The 18,752-nt window shown below is 31.3% G+C and overlaps 1 protein-coding gene across 1 annotated transcript; it reads left to right on the top strand.

The window, feature by feature from the left end:
- The first annotated feature begins 430 nt into the window (after positions 1–430).
- On the top strand, positions 431–14,968 carry LOC143222335 (uncharacterized). The gene is made up of 4 exons (XM_076448752.1): positions 431–1,189; positions 5,449–5,588; positions 10,491–10,563; positions 14,409–14,968. Exons 1-4 carry the CDS (start codon positions 788–790, stop codon positions 14,604–14,606), a joined length of 813 nt encoding a protein of 270 aa, XP_076304867.1. The 5' UTR covers positions 431–787; the 3' UTR covers positions 14,607–14,968.
- The last annotated feature ends 3,784 nt before the right edge of the window (positions 14,969–18,752 follow it).

Here is an 18,752-nt window from a genome sequence, read left to right as displayed (position 1 = left end):
TGCGCTGACATCCATTTGTTTTCGGAATCTAAATAAAACAGTTTTGATAGTTGTTGATTTATTTACTTGCATTCCCTCAGAGAATATGTTATTTTATTTTTTCTTTGTAAATAAACATGTTTTTATACAAAGTATTTTAATGGAAAGTGAAAGTTGAGGTTTGACGCATATAAGATCACAGTTACAATTAGTACTAAAATGATGCTTGAAGTATTTACAACTTAACAAACTTTTTTATACTACATTATAATCAAATATAAAATGTGTTTGTTTGTGTTTTTTCCCTTTATGAATGAACGTATTGTAATTGAAACGTTTTGTTTTGCGTATATGATTACTATTGCAGCTGTGGCTAAGAACAGTTTACAAGTAGTTATTTTGTATGTATATATATATTTTGTTATTTGACAGTAAAACTAACGGTTGACTTTTATTAATAATAAAACAGAGAAAATATTTGAAATGTTTATATAGTAAAGTATATTGAATCAATTATAGTTGCCTTGTATAATTCAGGATCACCAGCTGAATTTTCTATGTTTTTTATTCACGGCTCAAGAATTGAAAAATCTTAAGGGTAAACGTGGTAATTCGTTGTAGGGTTTGAAACGATATAGTACAGCAGCAAGTAATAAGATTATATAGTTCAAGCTTCGTAAATTAAATGTTCGTAACCTTACTGCAGAATTGTTGCTGTTAAAGGGATTCGAGAGTTTGATAATAATAACCGTTTCCCACTTCACGTGTAAGATAAATTAAAAAAAGGAGTTAGTTCAATTTCTTTACTATGTCTAATTTGCGATTTATAAATAACATAAGAGTTAATAATAGCATTATTAATTATAGTAAGTGGTGTTTGAGCACGATGAGGCCAAAAATTGAAAGACAAAATGTTTTTTATAACACATTAAGTGGGTATTTGAAAGTAAAGCCTAACAGTAGTACAAAAAGTATTTCGGAGAGCTTGAATTTCAAGTCATTTAGGCATTTATTTTCTGTAACGACTAGTTCGCCTTATAGTTGTACAGATTTTAAAACTAATAAGTTTATTAGTGGCAGTTACCACTTGTCAACTTTTGTAGTTCTAACGTTAAACAAATCGGACAATCTGTATTACTCGCATATTTCAAACTGCAGGCACAAGTCTACACGTAAAAAAAGAAATGTTAAACCTTCAAAGGATGAAGAAGTAAGAAAACCACATTTTATATTGGTTTTTACTAATATATTAATTGTTATTATTAATAATAGAGCCTGGTCAAATTGGACTCTTGATAATGTTAGTGTTACTACCTTGAGGATCAATGCATGGGCCTTTGTTATTTATTTACACAGTATAATTAATAACTTGCTAATGACATTAAACTCTTGAGTGTTTTAGCATTATTGAGGATGTTCAGGTATTACAAAATAGCTTGGTGAGTTGGACAGATACTTAACAAATCACCTTTAATTATTCTAAATTCAATGCAGTGCATTTGGAAATCACAGAGTAGATCAGTTTGTATGATTAGTATAGATGGGAGCAAAGAGAATAATCTTGACATATTACTATTAGTGGATAAGTCACTCAAGGCACAAAATCAGTGTTATATTGCTAGAAGTAAAACAAATATAATTTTTAGTGCATTCCAGTAAATAAATTATCTGTGAAATTTTTTTCCGTGGTAGCAAATAGCCACAGGAAGATTACCTGGTCGTTAAAGTCATGATATCATATACTTTGGGCTGATTTTCTTGTAATTATGTTTGCATATAAAACTGTTTTATTTAGTATAGCAGATCACAGCATAATGTATCAGTGGACTTAGCATGTTTCAACCATTAAAAAAAATCACAATCAGTTATGCAGAAAATACTGTAAACAATTATAAAGTTGAGCTGCAGATATTGAAGTGTGTCAGTCTCACTGAATAGCAAGAATACTGCTCTTGCTGCTGTTAACTTCTTTGCATTTTCTTTAGATTTATTTTTTCAGGTTTCATTTTTTAGATGTATTTAAATGATACAAGTTAAAAGGTCACTATCATCTTGTAAAGAAGTTTACTGGGCTGGCTTTGCTGTTTTCTAGTCCTAAAAAGATAATCTAAATGGCATGTATTATGTTTATTTGTATGATTATACATATAGGTGTAATTGCATTGATTATGTTGGTGGCATTATATTACAAGTACATTTACTGCAATTAATATTTTTATATCAATTAGTTTTAGCCTAAAATTCAGTTTATAGTAAAGCATTTAACAGTTAATATGGCTTGGCATGGCCAGGTGATTCAGACACTCAACTCATAATCCGAGGGTCACAGGCTCGAATCCCTGTCACACCAAACATGCTTGCCCTTTCAGCTGTGGTGGCATTAAAATGTTACAGTCAATCCCACTATTTGTTGGTAAAAGAGTAGCCCAAGAGTTGGCAGTGGGTGGCGATAACTTGCTGCCTTCCTTCTAGTCTTACACTACTAAATTAAGGACTCCTAGCACAGATAGCCCTCGTGTAGCTTTACATGAAATTCAAAACAAACCAAAACCAAACCAGTTAATATATTCTTATATACGTGTTTTTGCATTTAGTAGTTTTTGTTTTATTTAAACTGATGAACAAGCAGTAAAATAATAACCTTTATTTTTTTTTGTAGTGCTTTCTTGACAGGTTAAGTTGAATAGGTATCAGTTTTATGTAAGGAAATTTAATTTCTGACAGTCTATGAAAATTAGAAACCTGTTATTATTAATTAATTCACTTCTGTTAAGTGACCAAGGAATTTCTAGTTATATATTCTAGAAATGTGGTGGAACATATAAATCATAATGATGTTGAAACTTGTTACATATTTTATTCATTCACTTAGTAATCATTTGATCTTATCAAAACATTTTCCATATATTTTTAAGTTCTTCAGTAATAATAAACTTGTATTTTTATATTGTTGAAAAATGCTGGGTTTTAAGGTTAATTTCAGTCAGCAATTTTTGTTGATTCTTTGGAAATATGAAAATTTCTCCATTTGAGTCATTCATCAGTGTATAAAAGCTGAACTATAAGTTAAAAAAATGCAAATGCATGTTAGTTGTGATAAATTTCTTGGAATATATCATTAAAACAACAGAAGAATCAATGCTTGTAATAAATCAGTAATGAAATTTTAGCTTTGTGTTTTTCAACCAAATTGATTTAGCCAGTTTAATAATCAATCAATTAACATCCAACTTGGGATTACATAAAATATTGCTAATGGTGTAGATGCCCAACCGATGAAACTGTGCATTCTAGTTATTATGAGAAGGAATGTAAGAAATGTATACTTAATTAGTTGAACTAATTACAGAATAATATTTGATCATTTTTATTTGTTAATGGTGTCACAGGATTGAGTTAATCAGTTCTGTATAATGACTAGAACTTCAATAAGAAAATCTTCTATACATATTTTCTGCCAGCTGTACTGATTTTTAAGGTGGTTATTCTTCCACCACATATTAATTGGTTTAGGAAAATTACACAATGCACCACTCAGAAATGATTGGTTAAATAAAGATAAGTATATGTCACAGCAGTTGAATGAGATTCTTACAAATTTCATTACTTTGTTTTTTGTAATAAGTTCAAAAGCATTCTGAAAAGCAAAGTTAGCATTATTTCTACCTTGAGATGAATATTATTATAATATTAGGCAGTGGTAGACTGTAAACTACATTATGTAGCTTGTACACAGAAAGCTGTCTTATATACAAGACCATCAGTTTGTTATGTTTACTGTATTTTACACGTGTCTGAAAGAAACCAATCAACAATAAGCAATTTGTACATTCATTATCATGTGGCCGTTTGTTCACATAATAGTTTAAGTTTTCAGGAAAGATGATTGCACAGAATGTAAGTAATATATCTGTAAATTATTATTAACACACAAATCATAAGTTATTAGGGTATAACATAATACGTGCTTGGTAATATGATGATAAATGTTATGTAATGTCATTTGCCAACAAATGTCTTCTTTTAATGGAAGAAATAGTAAATAAAAGTGAAATGGGCAGCAACTGCATCACATTTGTAGATTAAGCCTCCAAGGCTTTCATTGTAAGTGTCACTCTGAACTAGACGGTTTTTCCTGTTTCATCTTTGCTTAGATAATATATAGAAAAAATTCTGACTTCTTTCCCCATGTTCCTCCCTGACAAAAAATATGCATCCTTAGATGAGCACTAAAATGGGATGGGTGTGTCTAGTAATGAGAGAGCCATACTATTCTGATCTGAGAATTGTTACAAGAACAAAGATGTTAGTGATTAGATGGAGAGATCACTGGATAACAGTGGCATATGAAATGAAGCATCTTCAATTTAAATGGTAAATTAGTTGAAGTTTCTGCCCAGTTATATTCATGTCTATATAGTGAACTGGAATCAGTAAATAGAGTTGTGATCAAACGCATGCAATAAGTGAAAGTTGTATTAGAATTATTAACAATGTCCTCTTCAGATTATTCCATAACCGGATCTTCTTCCATGTTAGAATTTACATAAGTACAGTAAAATAACATGTCAGTAGCATGGTATGTTCCAACTGAAATACCACCTGATACATCATTTAGTTTGTAAATTACACACAGTGTTAAAAAGTTTGTTATGCAGATTAAATAAATGGACATTGTTTCAATTTTTACTGTTAATCCTCTTGTTACCAAGATGCCAGACTGTCTGTTATGACCAATATGATTTATTAATGCCTCTTTTGAAAATTCTAACATGTCTATGATGTGTGGAGAAAAACAACCAGTTATTCACTTTTAAGTATAATTACTTAAGGGCACTGGAACGTAATGTAAAAACACACATAAATTATCTATGTTTGTAATACAAAAGTTCATATATTTGAATAATCACCTCTGTCTAGTTACTATACCACATAATGATTTAATTTTTAAAAAATTTTAGGGAGCTTACCAGCTCATAAGTTTGTCTTTTGGTATGCATAAATGTGTGAATGCCTACAGTTGCTACCAATAAATTGTAGATTTTTCTTGCTATATTTCTCAACCACGTGTAAGGTTAAAACTGCATGCTACAGAGTGGGTAACATTATGTTTACTAAAACACCAAAATAACCTTGTCTTTAGCTCACCCACTCACCTTCCATTTTTTCATGCTCCCTGCTACTACAGCGGTAAGCCTATGGATTTACAATGCTAAAATCAGGGATTTGACTCCCCTCGGTGGGCTCAGCAGATAGCCTGATGTGGCTTTGCTATAAAAAAAAATGCACACACACATTATTTTTTCACAAACAGTTGAATGTCTGGTTATGGATTGATATTGGTGTATAGTATGTAGTGGATGTGTTCATTGCAAGCTGAGATGCTTTTTTTGTAAATATTTAATTTTCTAGCTATTTATTTAACTTGGATTTTAAATCTGAAGTGCATTATTTATTTGCACATTGTAGTTTGAAGACGATGATGAAGAAGAAGAAGACAACTTAGATGATGAAAATGAAGCTGCAAAGGACTATAAAGATATTAAAGCAAACTTAAATTCATTGCGGTTGGATGTAGTCCTGAAACATGGACTAGGCATGTCTCGCAGGTTGGCCAGACTTTAATGTAGCCTGCTTGTGAAATTGCATATTTATTTTACTACTACTTATTTAAAAGTATGAAAGTATATATACATTTTCAATCTTAAGACAAAAATTCTCAAGGTAATAATATATTTGAAGTACAGATTATGAAAAATAACATTTTTTCAATGCAATCTGTTGAAATGAAAAAAAGACAGTATGAACTGTTAACATTTGAGGTGTTTGAAAATAAACAATAATATAAGTAAGTTTAATTTTTAACTTGCTAAGAACTGGTTATTCCTATTTGTTGTTTCCCTTTTTATGCAAACTTTATTACACATGCCACAAGCCTTCTTTTCTCCATTATTTGAATCAAATAATTATAAAGAGTGTCTCATGCAAATCACTTGGAGCAATCTTCAACATTTGTAATACCTGTACCTCATTTTCTTATATTACATTCTCTTTCAGACAAACATTTAGGGCAAATGTTTCCCTTTTTCATTCAGAAGGGACTAAAGGGACTTGCTGGCTCTCCAAAGTCAGTCAAAAAGATTTGCTCTGGTAGCATATTGGTGGAAACATCCACATCTAAACACAGTGAACTCCTCTTACATTCAAAGGCTATTGAAGATATACCCATTGAGGGATTTGAAGAACATCCCCAAGTGAGGCATATCTACACTTGCAAAGATGGAATAATGATGCTGACCAATGTCCTTATTTTAACATTTACATCATCGTGTCCACTTGCCACCATCAAGGCAGGTTATCTTAATTACAAGTTACAGTCATATATTCCACACCCTCTCTGATGTTTCCAATGTCAGCGGTTTGGTCACTCGAAGACTATTCTATATTCCATTTTTCTTGCCCCGGATCACATAGAAGCTAAGCAATACTTAAATTGCACTATTTATACTGACTCGCTTAGTTCTCTATTGGCCCTGGAATCACTTCATGTTAGTTCTCACCCTGTTCTAGTCAATGTAGAAAACTGACTGGCTTATTTCTCTTTAACATTTATTTCTATCCAGTTTTTCTGGATACCAGGCCATGTTGGTATTTGAGGGAACGGGCTTGCCAACACCACATATAAACCTGTCTGCTCTGGTACTATCACTGCTGTGCCTGTTCCATACATGGACTATGGTCCTGTATTCAAGGCTCAGCTCTGTGCCAGCTGGCAGTTGACTTGGAGTGAGCAACATGAAAACAAGCTTTTCCAAATAAAACCTTCTATTGGACTTTGGCCATCTTGCTTCCATGAGGATCAGAAAGAGAAAGTTGTCCTAGCTAGACTACACATTGATCACAGTTTTTTAACTCATCATTTTCTTTTATCTGAGACTGATGCACCAATATGTTGTCTATGTGGCACTCAGGTCACAATAAGCCACATTTTACTGTCTTGCCATCGTTACAACTCTCAACGACTGCACCATTTTAAAAGTTTTGTCCCAAGGTTTATCCATAACATTAGACAGTGTCATTGGCGACACTGTCTACCTTACAAATGTTTTTAGTTTATTAAAGGCCATTAATCTTTTAAATGTTATTTAATTCTTTAGTTTATCAATGAGACTTTTTTTAATGTGTTTCCCTCTTATGAATTAAAGTACAACTAGTTGGATTTGAAGCTTGTTTGTTTTTGAATTTTGCACAAAGCTACATGAGGGCTATCTGCATTAACCATTCCTAATTTAGGAGTGTTAGACTAAAGGGAAGGCAGCTAGTCATTACTACCCACTGCCAACTGTTGGGCTACTCTTTTGCCAGTGAATAGTAGGATTGACTGTAACATTATAATGTCCCCACAGCTGAAAGAGTGGGCATGTTTGGTGTGACTTGAAATTAGAAAATGGCAGTAACGTCAAATAACTCAAAACCAGGACTGGAAAGGCCAACTGCAGGTGACTAATGTTGATGTTTGAACTCACCTGTTAGTCATCCTGGTGAGTTATGTTACTTAAAATTGTGCAACAGAAAGTCCTTTATAACATGTATTACTGTAGTTTCTCCCTTACTGCTGTGAAATAGATATCAAATTTGGATTTAATGGTATTTATGTTTTTAATTCAAAAATTAAACTTTGTTTTTTGTTACCTTAATTCCTTTTTACAAATTTTACTTTTAATTTTAACTTTTTACCACATGTTCAGATTAGATAGCCTAGTTGCATTGCACCATAAAACGCCAAACCAACCAATCCTTTGTCCACCCCAGTCACCAGTTCTGGATCCTGCACTACATGTCATATGTCTTCATGCCTAGCCTTTGTCAGGTCCTTAGTGAGGAGATCTGGTTTCTCCTATTGTTTTTCATTTGGCTCCATCCATCCTTCCTTTCTCCTTGGAAATTTATCAGTAAAAATGAAAGTTCTTTTGCACATGGTCTCAGACTTGGGGATTTCCTGCTGCTCTTCGTACTATTGCTGATGTCTCTGAGTTTCTCACATAGATTTTAGACTTGAAGGTTTCCATCTCCTCAATTTCAGGTTATTGGGCAGGTTTATCCCGTATCTTTCTTCTTTCCCCATTACCAAAGGATTTTTCTGTCACCCATACTTACCATGATAATCCATTCTGTCTGGATTCTTTGACCTCTTCAGTGATCTGCTCTTTCAAATTGTTATATTAATATGGTCCACCATTCTCTTATCTTTTCTCCATCCAAACCTATTTCCTTAGGTTGTTTGTTTTACATGTTTCTTAAGGCATATTTCTTTCTCCTTTGAGCCTGTGGACATTGACATTGTCTTTTTTTCTACTGAATTAATTGCACACTTTACCACCTTACTATCTTCTTTATCCAGATGATGTCAAAGTGATAATTTGGTAGGGGCATATAGAGGGAGTCACGTGCATCATGTGAGTGCATTATGTTTCTATTGGTAGAAATGTGATACATAATGATTTGCATGAGAAACACTTTGGTGTGTGGAAGGCATGTGGCATGTTTAATAAAAAAAAAAATGCATATAAAGGGCTGCAACATAGTGGAACAGTTAATCCTGTGAGACGAGGGAATTACTTGTTGGAAATATATTTTTAATATAGATAAATTATAATATCCTTGAATTGGAAGCATGAGGTCATGGGAAAATACATATAATTTTGTTTATTTTGAAAACACTTATACAGTATATAACCTTGCTATGTTTTTCTGTAGCTATTTTAATATTAAAAAACAGAGACTGTTTAAGTACCAAATTACTTCATTTTTACTTATTATTATGAACACCTGGGTGGGAGAAAAGATGGTCATATAATAATATGACCAAACATACTAGAACTGCTGTATCCAGTGCTGACAAAGCCTTTTGACCTATACTAGGTCTGTTTGGGATATCTGGGATAAGCCAGCTATAGTAATGGTTGAGATACTATTTAAACCAACAATAAAACTGCTTGACAACAACTGTTATGATGTAAACTGGATTAAGTTAATGAATTGCAATTTTTCATAAATTGTATTATATCACAGCACTTAAGGATGATGAAAGTGTTTATCACTTAGGTATCAGCTGTTGCATGGAGATGTACCTGTATTGGTGGTTTGGTGTAGCGCATGTTCTATTTATATTTATACAGTTTTAGAGAAGATACCCTGTATTGGAAGTATCATAGTTTTAGTGCTATACTTTCTTTTATTCTTTACAGCTAGTAACAGTAATTTCTGTGATTGGTACTTTCCTGCTTTCTCATTTTAGGTGTGATTTTATTGTTTATAATCTTGTGTGATTGCTTGCATCCTTACTAACTGTTTCATGATTGCTTTGTGAACAAAAGAGTAATCTTAACCTATTTCTTATATTATCATTTTAAAATTATCTATTTCTTTTTAAGCATCAATATGATATTTTTTACTCTGGTTATACTGCAGTAGGATTTAGTAATTTTTCAAATGCGTATTTTCCCTTAAAACATATCTGATGAACAAAATTGTGTTGTTTGATTTACTTTGAAAACTACCCCTCAAAACATATCTAATTCTGATGAACAAAACATTGTTGTCTGTATTACTCTGTATACTGTTTGTTGAAATGTATATGATTTTGATAAACAAAAACTTGTCAAATTTTACTGTGTTAAAAATAGGCTTCTAAGAGTTTTTCCTGTTTGAGTGAAGCTACTCAGGGCTAACCACTGAACTGAGATATTTAGTGGTATACAGGTGTGCATTCAGTAAAGTAACAGGAGTGAAGGGAATAGAACCAAAGTTGAAATAAGTTGTGGTAGGCTGTTAGTCTGAACAGTACACTAGGTGTACTCCTAGTAACATAACGTGGTAGCAGAATGAAAATAGTTGCTTTGAGATTTATCTATGTTGTTCAGACACATTAATTTGATTGTTAGACACATTGCTTATATCTTCAGTAGCTATTGCCTGTGATCCTGTGTACATTATTAAACATCACAATACTGAATACTTTCACAAAATAAGACTTTTTACATTTTAAATCTCTTTACCATTGGAAAAACTTCTGACCTCTGATTGATACTACGAGTGAAAAGTTTTTAAATTAAATAATTTTTTTTAGGATTCTGATATGGCATTTTAGTGCAATTCATATATTTTCTTATATATTAGTTGATTATATTTTTAATTTATTGTTTTTGAAGTCCACAGTGGTGTCTGACATTAGCAATAAGCAGTTATGTAAATGGACAGTTGTTTCCTCATTAAGAAACTAAGTTACAGAAATCCAGACAATGGTTATGGAAATGCAAAATCTTTTATTACTGTGAAACTTGTTATGCATGACATTTGATTATATCTGCCTGATATTGAACTTTAATTAATTATAATTTTTATACTATTTTTCACAACAAAAAGTTTATTTGTTGTTTTGTATAACTGTTGACTAAGTTTACAGAATTGTAGAAGTTAATATTTCTAATTATCTTTTTTTTCATGTTCAGTAAAGTCGAGGAAGTTTTTTATGAGAGCAGGATCAGAGTGAATGGCAAAAAGATGCTGAAGAAAAGTACACAGGTAAAATGTGTAGATTCCTCCCAAACTTTGTACTTTACCTTATTTTTACTGATGCTTAATGTGGGTTTGTATTTTTTCTGATTGAAATACTACTAACTTAGTTTTCACTTGGTTTTGTCAAGATGGGAATCTAAAATGGTAAAGTCATGCTATGCAAAATAATCTTGAAATTCCAAATCAATGTGAGCTTAAATTACTTTTAACTAAATATTTTTGGGAAGGTAAACTTTGCAAACTACTAATGTCTTAGGACAAGGGCTTTGCAGTCTAAGGTGAATATTCAAAACCTGCCACTTGTCACTTGATAAAAACTATCAGAGAATAAGTAGTTTTTGATAGAGAAAGTGCTTGTAGAATATTAATTATATTTTACTCTCCAATTATTCTACAACTTTTAAAATAATTACAAGACAAGCAGAATACTGAAATCTAATGCTGATGACCTAATGGTTAGCATGCCGAGACTATGAATCTGGAAGTTTTTGTTTTTTTTTAGTTTATAGTTTGACTGTTATCACAGAATTATACAATGTACTTTGGAGCCATTAGAGTAACAGTCAAATCCCATTGTTAAAAAAAAAAAAGTACCATAAGAGTTGGCAGTGGGTGCTATTACCTTTTTTTTTAGCCTGTAAGTTCAAAGTTATGGATGGATAGCTTTCTCAAAAAATTTCTAAAACAAGCCAAAAATATAATTAAAACTGGAGTTAATGAAATACATCAAAGGGCTTAAAAATTTCAGTTAATGATAGCTTTAGCAGCATTATGAAAGTTAGTTGTGCTATAATAATTAGTTGATGTACTGATACATTGTGAAAGTTTGCCCATATCTCAGATCAGATAAGAAATTAAATTAAAAAATGTAAATCTATTAATTACTTTAAATACTTTTGCTGTACAAGTTTTATTGAATGTGACTGACTCAGATAAATTTTAAAAGGACACTCTTGGGAAACCTATTTTTGTTGTTTTAAAATCGGTACACATGCTCACACCAAAATGCAAGGGTTTAAATAGTGGTTAAGTGTGTTTAACATTTCATACTTATGCTGTGGCTGTCCTTATGCTGTTTACTATAGTTTTTTATTATCAAAACATAAACATAATTTCATCAAAGTTTGGATTCAGTACATTATTTACCACTGACATACCTAAAATACTTCATCTGTATTGCCATATGGAAAATTCTTTGTCAGAAACTAGAATTTTTTAATATTTTATCTGCATTTTTCAGGTGTGATATTGCATAAAGTGATTATTAAAGTTGAAATTGATATAATCAAAGTATTTTAGTGTTTTAGATTATTATTCCAAAATACAAATAATTGAAATATTACCTTAATGATTTTTCATTATTATTATTGATTAATTCAAGATTATTAAGCTTAATCTAGGCCTTAAGAACTATTTTTCAGATCTAGGAGCAATCCCAAAAACTCGGAAACCAGGTGTGCCTGGTATAACTTTGCTACTAGTTATAATGAGAAATGGGGGCTTTGCTGGTACCTCAGTTATCTGTTTTTGTTTTGTTTTTTTTCTCCAAATTTTTTCAGAATAATTGTGCAATTACTCCAATATAATTCTAGGCAAAAATTTGCATCTTTTGGAGAAATTATCGCTAAGAAATTAATTTTGAATGCAAAAGTTCAGGTGGTGCCTGATAACTGGGGTTTTTGCATGCAGGATCTACTATGTGTTCAAATTGTAAGTCAACTGTGTCAGGCCTGGCCTCTTTTATTTTTAGCTATTAAGACAGGAATACCAAATATTTGTAGCTTGGCATCCTTTTAACCATAAATTTATGTTCAGTTATGCATTGTCCTCTTACCTACAAATAATTAATATCTTCAGTATGTTTTAACAAAGACTTGTTCATAATAATTTCCAAGCATAGATTTGATTGTGCTAATTTTTTTACTTATTTTCCACAGGCATTGATAGGGTGCAAATGCACTTGTGTCTATAGCAGAAGTGCCAATATTTAGGAGCTATTTACGCCTATGTTAGCAATTAAATTTAACTTAAATATGAAATGGCAATCGATTAGGAAGTATGATAGGGAAACAATGAAATTGTACTTTTGTAGCTCAAAAAATTCAGAGAAATAGAGCATGACCAACTGACTGAGTGATCAACACTCGGCTTTCATGATTATGACGACTTTTGTAATTTTCATGATAATATGATTAAATGACAGTAAAAAAGATTATAATTTAAAAAACTTATATATATTGAAAAATTTTATTGAGATTCAACAATGGATTAATTATTGAAATGCACTAGTGCTTTAGTTATTTGCTGTTTCTGTTATTTGCAATTTGTTGCTTTCCCTGGACCAACATGGGTAATCAAGGCTCCAGCATATATTTATTTACTTTCATATAATATCAACAACCTCTTGATAGCATTGCCTGAACTAACTGCCTTTGGTCCCCTACGAGTCTAAACATGTGCATTTATTGGTTGAATTGAGAGAAAGAAGAAAAACCAAATGGTTCAAAATTAGTAATGTGTTATACAACTACAGTGCTTCATTCCTGAAAAAACATGAAGTGTTGAATCTGCCATTAAAATACTAGAAACAAAGTTTGATTTAGGACTCAGAGAATGTGAAAATAGTTATGGACTTCCAAGAGTCCAGAACTGTTAGAGTTGAGTTATGTTCAACAGATCCTTGTGCATCATTCACTGATTACTATTTTGATCCAGATGTTTTAGCAGAAATGGAGATTAGCAGGATTTAGAACATTTTATCTTGGCACCTACACCAACTCAGTTTGGCTGGATAATAGTTGTGATCCCATCTGAGTTGCCTATTTCATGCTTTGACCACATGAAAGAAAAAATATTAGCAAAAAGGTATTACCTTTCACTATATAGTTTATAGAAAAAGATGCTGTTAATATTTCTAGGTTTAAAGTTTTGTAGAATAAAACTAGTTTGTTAGTTTCACATATATACATGCAAAGCTACATCACTGTTGCTGGATTCATTCCTGATTTTTTGTGCATTTAAATACCCATAATTGTAATTTACTAAAATTCAGTTTTATAAACTTTAATTCTAACCAAGTTATTTATATAGGTAAAAAGAAAAAAAAAAAGAGTTGGTTCAAATATGGAACTCAATATTTTTATTGTGCTCTAATATTAGAAAGAGAATTTTAATGTGAATTGGTTTTATGTTCTAATTTATAAGATATCCAGATGTGTTTTATTGCACATAAAATATACATCAAATAACCTTGAGTTGTGAGAAATGATAATGGAAAGTTATTTCCGAGACAAAGACTTTTGTTACATTCATATATATATACACTTGACTCACATCCCTGGGATTAACTCATTAGTCTTTAGTCTCTTACGTCAAACATTTTCGAGACCTACTGATAGTTGCCTGACCTTTTTGGACTAACACTCTTATACCTAATGGTTTGCTATATTGCCTTTTTGAACTGTTATATTGTGACTAATGGCTTACCACGTAAATGTGTTTTGAACTAATATTTTCTTTGTGTAATGGTTAATTAGGGCAGGTGACTAGTGTACCAGACTGAATCCCAGGGTTTGAGGTTTACATTTCATTGCCACAGCAAAAGTTTCACCTTCTGTTGATCTTGTTGTGTTGTACAATGAACTACAGCTAACCATCTGACATATTATGCTTTTAATTTCAAAGACATTTCATAATAATTTTATGTAATTGGCTTGTCACATTATAATTAGATTACATTAGGAGTGAAGTTAAAAGTATCCTGCTTGCTCATGTGGAAATTTTATTCATGTTAAAATTAGCAAAGTAACACCTTTGTAACCCTAATAGTAGGCAATCTGTTACATTTGTAGATGCAAGTTGGAAATGAGATTGATTGGATCAAAGGAGTAAACTCAGAAAATGAGAATTTTCTTAACATCAGCCGTGTGATTGTACAAAGAATAGAAAATAGAGGTGAAACAGAGAAGATGCAGGTGGTGCTGCGTCGTTTTAAGAATATGGTCATTGAGAACTATGACACACCATGGAATAATTCTACAGAAGATTAGAGATCAAAGAAAATACACACATAGTCAATTTGTACAAATCGTATACGTTATGTAGTGAAATAAACGGAGTTTATTATTCAAAATATATTTGCAGTGAAATTAGTTGTGTGAATATATTGTTTGTTCATCTCATAAATCTGTGTTTGCTCTTAAATATTTAAATCTATAGCCAGGTGTTATCACTACTTTAACTTATTTTGCTACAAAGGTAATGACATACTTGGTAAATTAGGATTTGTGAATACTGCTGATCTTCTCACCAAACATTGAAAATCATTGGATCAGTAATTTCAGATCAAATATATGTAATTAGCTGACTTTGATCAGAAACTAATGATTAAAAAGAAAAAGCACATCAAAAATTATCTTTTGTGATTTCTCCCATGAAGAAAAGAATTCAACAATTTTGTATTATTTGCTTCAAAATAACAATACTCCAGCATATTAAATATTGATAGGCAACATTTGAATGAAAACTTGCTAATAAATTATAAAGTAATTGATAACACTGGTAAATCTTTTACATCATTCACATTGGAAAAAAAAAAACAGTTTTGTTTTCATTACGTTTGATGTCAAATGTTTTAGTTTTTGAATAGTTTGTGAAGAATCTTAAAAAAAACACAAAAAAAACTGTGAATGTTAAGTCTTCTTGTGCCTACTGTTAAATGAAGTATAGGTTGGAAAGCTGTATTAAACTTACCTTTTTCTTCAACATTTGCAGATTATATCTCCAAATTCCTAAATTTTGTATGTATATTCTTAGAATATAGAGGTTACTAAAAGTAACTTTAGAAGCAGCAGACCAGTATTGGTCAAACTGTTTTATCAAACATTTACAGAAAAGTAATTACTTTAGGTTCATTGAAAGGGGGGAAACATGTTGGAAAATTTGAAACAGTTTGTTTCAAAATTAGATTTTATACATTTGCATCAAATTTCTGAATTTCAAAAATATAAAATCCATATCAAATTAATATAAAGGTAAATAAACAAGTTATACAGGTCAAAAATGAAAAGTTAAATGTACTTATATTTTAAGAATTAAAAAAAAATTGCATTATCAGACAAAAGCTGAAGAAAAAGTACTACAACACAGTTTTAACACTTAATTACATCAAGAAAATTAAGTTTGGAAAATTTTTATGTACAAAACATGAAACAATAATGCACGAAATTTTATTTTTGGACATTGAAATACATGACACATTTAATAATTCATTTTCGTGTGAAATGTTTTGAAGTAGAGGTCAACACAAAGAGCCACTTTGCAATCAGTACATTTATATTTGCTTTCCCTCCTCGTGGATTTGTCAGAACACACTTTATAGTGGGGTAATTTTTCTTTTCTGTTTGGGAAATAAGTGTTGGGAAGTGAGGCGAAGGGGATTTTCCAAGGAAGGCTGGCCTCTGGTGAATTTTCGCCACTGGGTGTGGTAATCTTCAGTCAGGTTACGGATGACACCGAGTCTAAACTCCAGGAGAGACAGGTTGTTTCTCAGTGATTTGTAAACTACCAAAGCATAGTACACTGCTATATCCATCATGTGAAAAAATACTTTTTTGTACCACTTGACAGCCTTGCATATGCTCGGATAAGCATGCAACACACTGTCACATAAGTCAACCCCTCCCATATAACAATTATAATCAATACAAAGGATTCAGCATTCCATTCATTGTCATTAGGGCACTTTTTCTTGGGACTGTTCTTACCACGACTTGCAATTTTACGTTTACTCTCTGGTGTTATCGTCAGTTTACCAGTGCTGGTTGATGGCCAGTTACCATCATCTTCACTGACATCTGAGCCTTGTATTTCCATATTTTTCAAAGAATCTTCAAAATTGAATCTTCTGAATCGCCACTGCTATTTTCAAACTCGGACCAAGTTCAAAATACAACTCTAATGCTTTTTCATTTTGTAACTTTTTCGTGACGCCATTTTGGATCGAAAGTGCAACAATTTGTAAGTAGGTCAAATGCATGTATGGTGCTGACATCTATCGTTAAAGTTAGGTATTATTGAGAACGAATTAACTTGTCCGTGGCACTGTGTTACCAATTGGCTTGGACGAGTTATCTCGTCTATGGCATTGAACAGGTTAAATCTCATACCCTATCAAGTTGCATAAAAGCTTACCTAAAGTAGAATTTTTGGCTATAAAATGTTTTCACTCATTCAATAATTTAGTAATTTTTACACTTGATAAAGGAAAGGTAATTTTGAAAAAGAAATACATAAAAAGCTATTCTCAATGCTAATACTAAGTTTAGAATATTTAAGTCTGATCCTCTAGTTTGTAAGAAGAGATGCTTACAAAATTATTTAAAAACATTTAAATGATTAATATAATAAAGTTTTTAAAAATGAAATCAAAACCTAAAGTATATAAATTGTACTGTAATAGTGAATATGGGTTCTATGAGCCATTTGTAAAAGATGAGATTATGATAAGAAATAGGTTTTAAGTTTTCCAAAGTTGTTTTTGAATTAGTTTTGATAATCCTCTGTACTTTTAAAGTTCGGGTGTTATTATGGGTATAAAAAAACATTTTTGTTACATTATTGGAATTTGTCATTAAAAATATTTCATTGTGAATAACTAGGTAGAGTTTGTATGGATTTAAGGGTTGTGTGTTGTTTATTTAATCTGTATGTAAGTTGTCATGATGAAAGGTGGTTAGAAGATTGTCCTGGACAGTTTTAGAACTTTTATATTGCAGAAGAGACATAAATGACACTTGTTGTCTGACATATATGCTTTTAAAAACTGTAGGTAGTCAATATGTTGATATTAAATTTACTGTTATAAAACAATTGGAATGCACTTTACTATTTTTGCTCTTTGTATTTTTATTTTGATGGTTGTTTACTCCTAGGGTTTCTATTGGGTTGAGGAATAATTCGTGAGGGTTTTTTCAAGTTAAACAAATATATTCATAAATGAAATGCTTTCGAAAAATATTTCATGTCATTTGGTAGATAATTTTTTGCTCTAATAGATGGTGTGTTTGATTTTCATATGTCTTTAATTTTTGCTTTTATTTTCAGCTCATTAAATGGACTGTTAAGTGGACAAAATCAAGCATTTTCGACACCATCTGCTTTTCGCATTTAATTTCTTGCAATTTCGTTTAAAACAATGCATACTATATACCTAGGTATTACATGAAATAAAGTATCATAATAAATGTTTTGGATGTAATGTGTTCATGCATTGAAGTATTGTATAGTCTTGCATGTAATGTGTTCATGCATTGAAGTATTGTATAGTCTTGCATGTAATGCTTGAATGAAATTATTTAAAAATGCTCACGAATTATTCCTCAACCTAATAAATAATTTGATTCACATTTTAATACATTGGATTTATAAGGTAGTTGGTTCTTTTTCTGGGTTTCATAAAAAGGTTACAATATAAAAAAATAGTTTAACCCTGTATTTTGCTGTAGAACTAATAAATGATATGTACTGTAAAACTTATCCTTAAATTCAACAAAGAATAATTTCTAAGCCAGTAAATTAATTAATTCAATTTAAGGACAGTGTTGCTGAAACAGTGCTTTTATGCCATCTATACATTTACATAGCCAAGGTGTGACCATGGTTACATGGGCTCTACAATTTGTTGATCCAAGTTGTGATCATGGTTACATGGGCTCTACAATTTGTTGATCCAAGGTGTGACCATGGTTACATGGGCTCTACAATTTGTTGATCCAAGGTGTGACCATGGTTACATGGGCTCTACAATTTGTTGATGGAGTTTAGAAATTAAACAGCACAAGATGGGGTACCCATATCCTCTGTACATGCAGATTTGCAATAGGCATCACAATTTTTCTGTTTCACCTCCATTTCCTGTCACAGAGAATAAAAATTTCACAAAGTTGGGGGTTGTACATTATGCAATATATATATTTTGAGAACTATGATCTTAATGGTTTTGATATGAGTTTATTGGCGTACTTGAGAATGATTGCACTAGTAATCAAAACATTGTACCTGTTCTAAAACAAATCTTTCTTACTGTAAAAGCTGTAACTTGTATATAATATGATGTGAATGGTTTTTAACTTAAGATGTAAAAAACAAGTATTTATTTTGTATTATATCTGACAAAAAAGTTAAATATAAATCTG

The sequence above is a fragment of the Tachypleus tridentatus genome, chromosome 8 (genome assembly GCF_004210375.1).
Source record: "Tachypleus tridentatus isolate NWPU-2018 chromosome 8, ASM421037v1, whole genome shotgun sequence".
NCBI lineage: Eukaryota > Metazoa > Arthropoda > Merostomata > Xiphosura > Limulidae > Tachypleus > Tachypleus tridentatus.
This window is presented reverse-complemented; position numbering and strand designations above follow the sequence as displayed.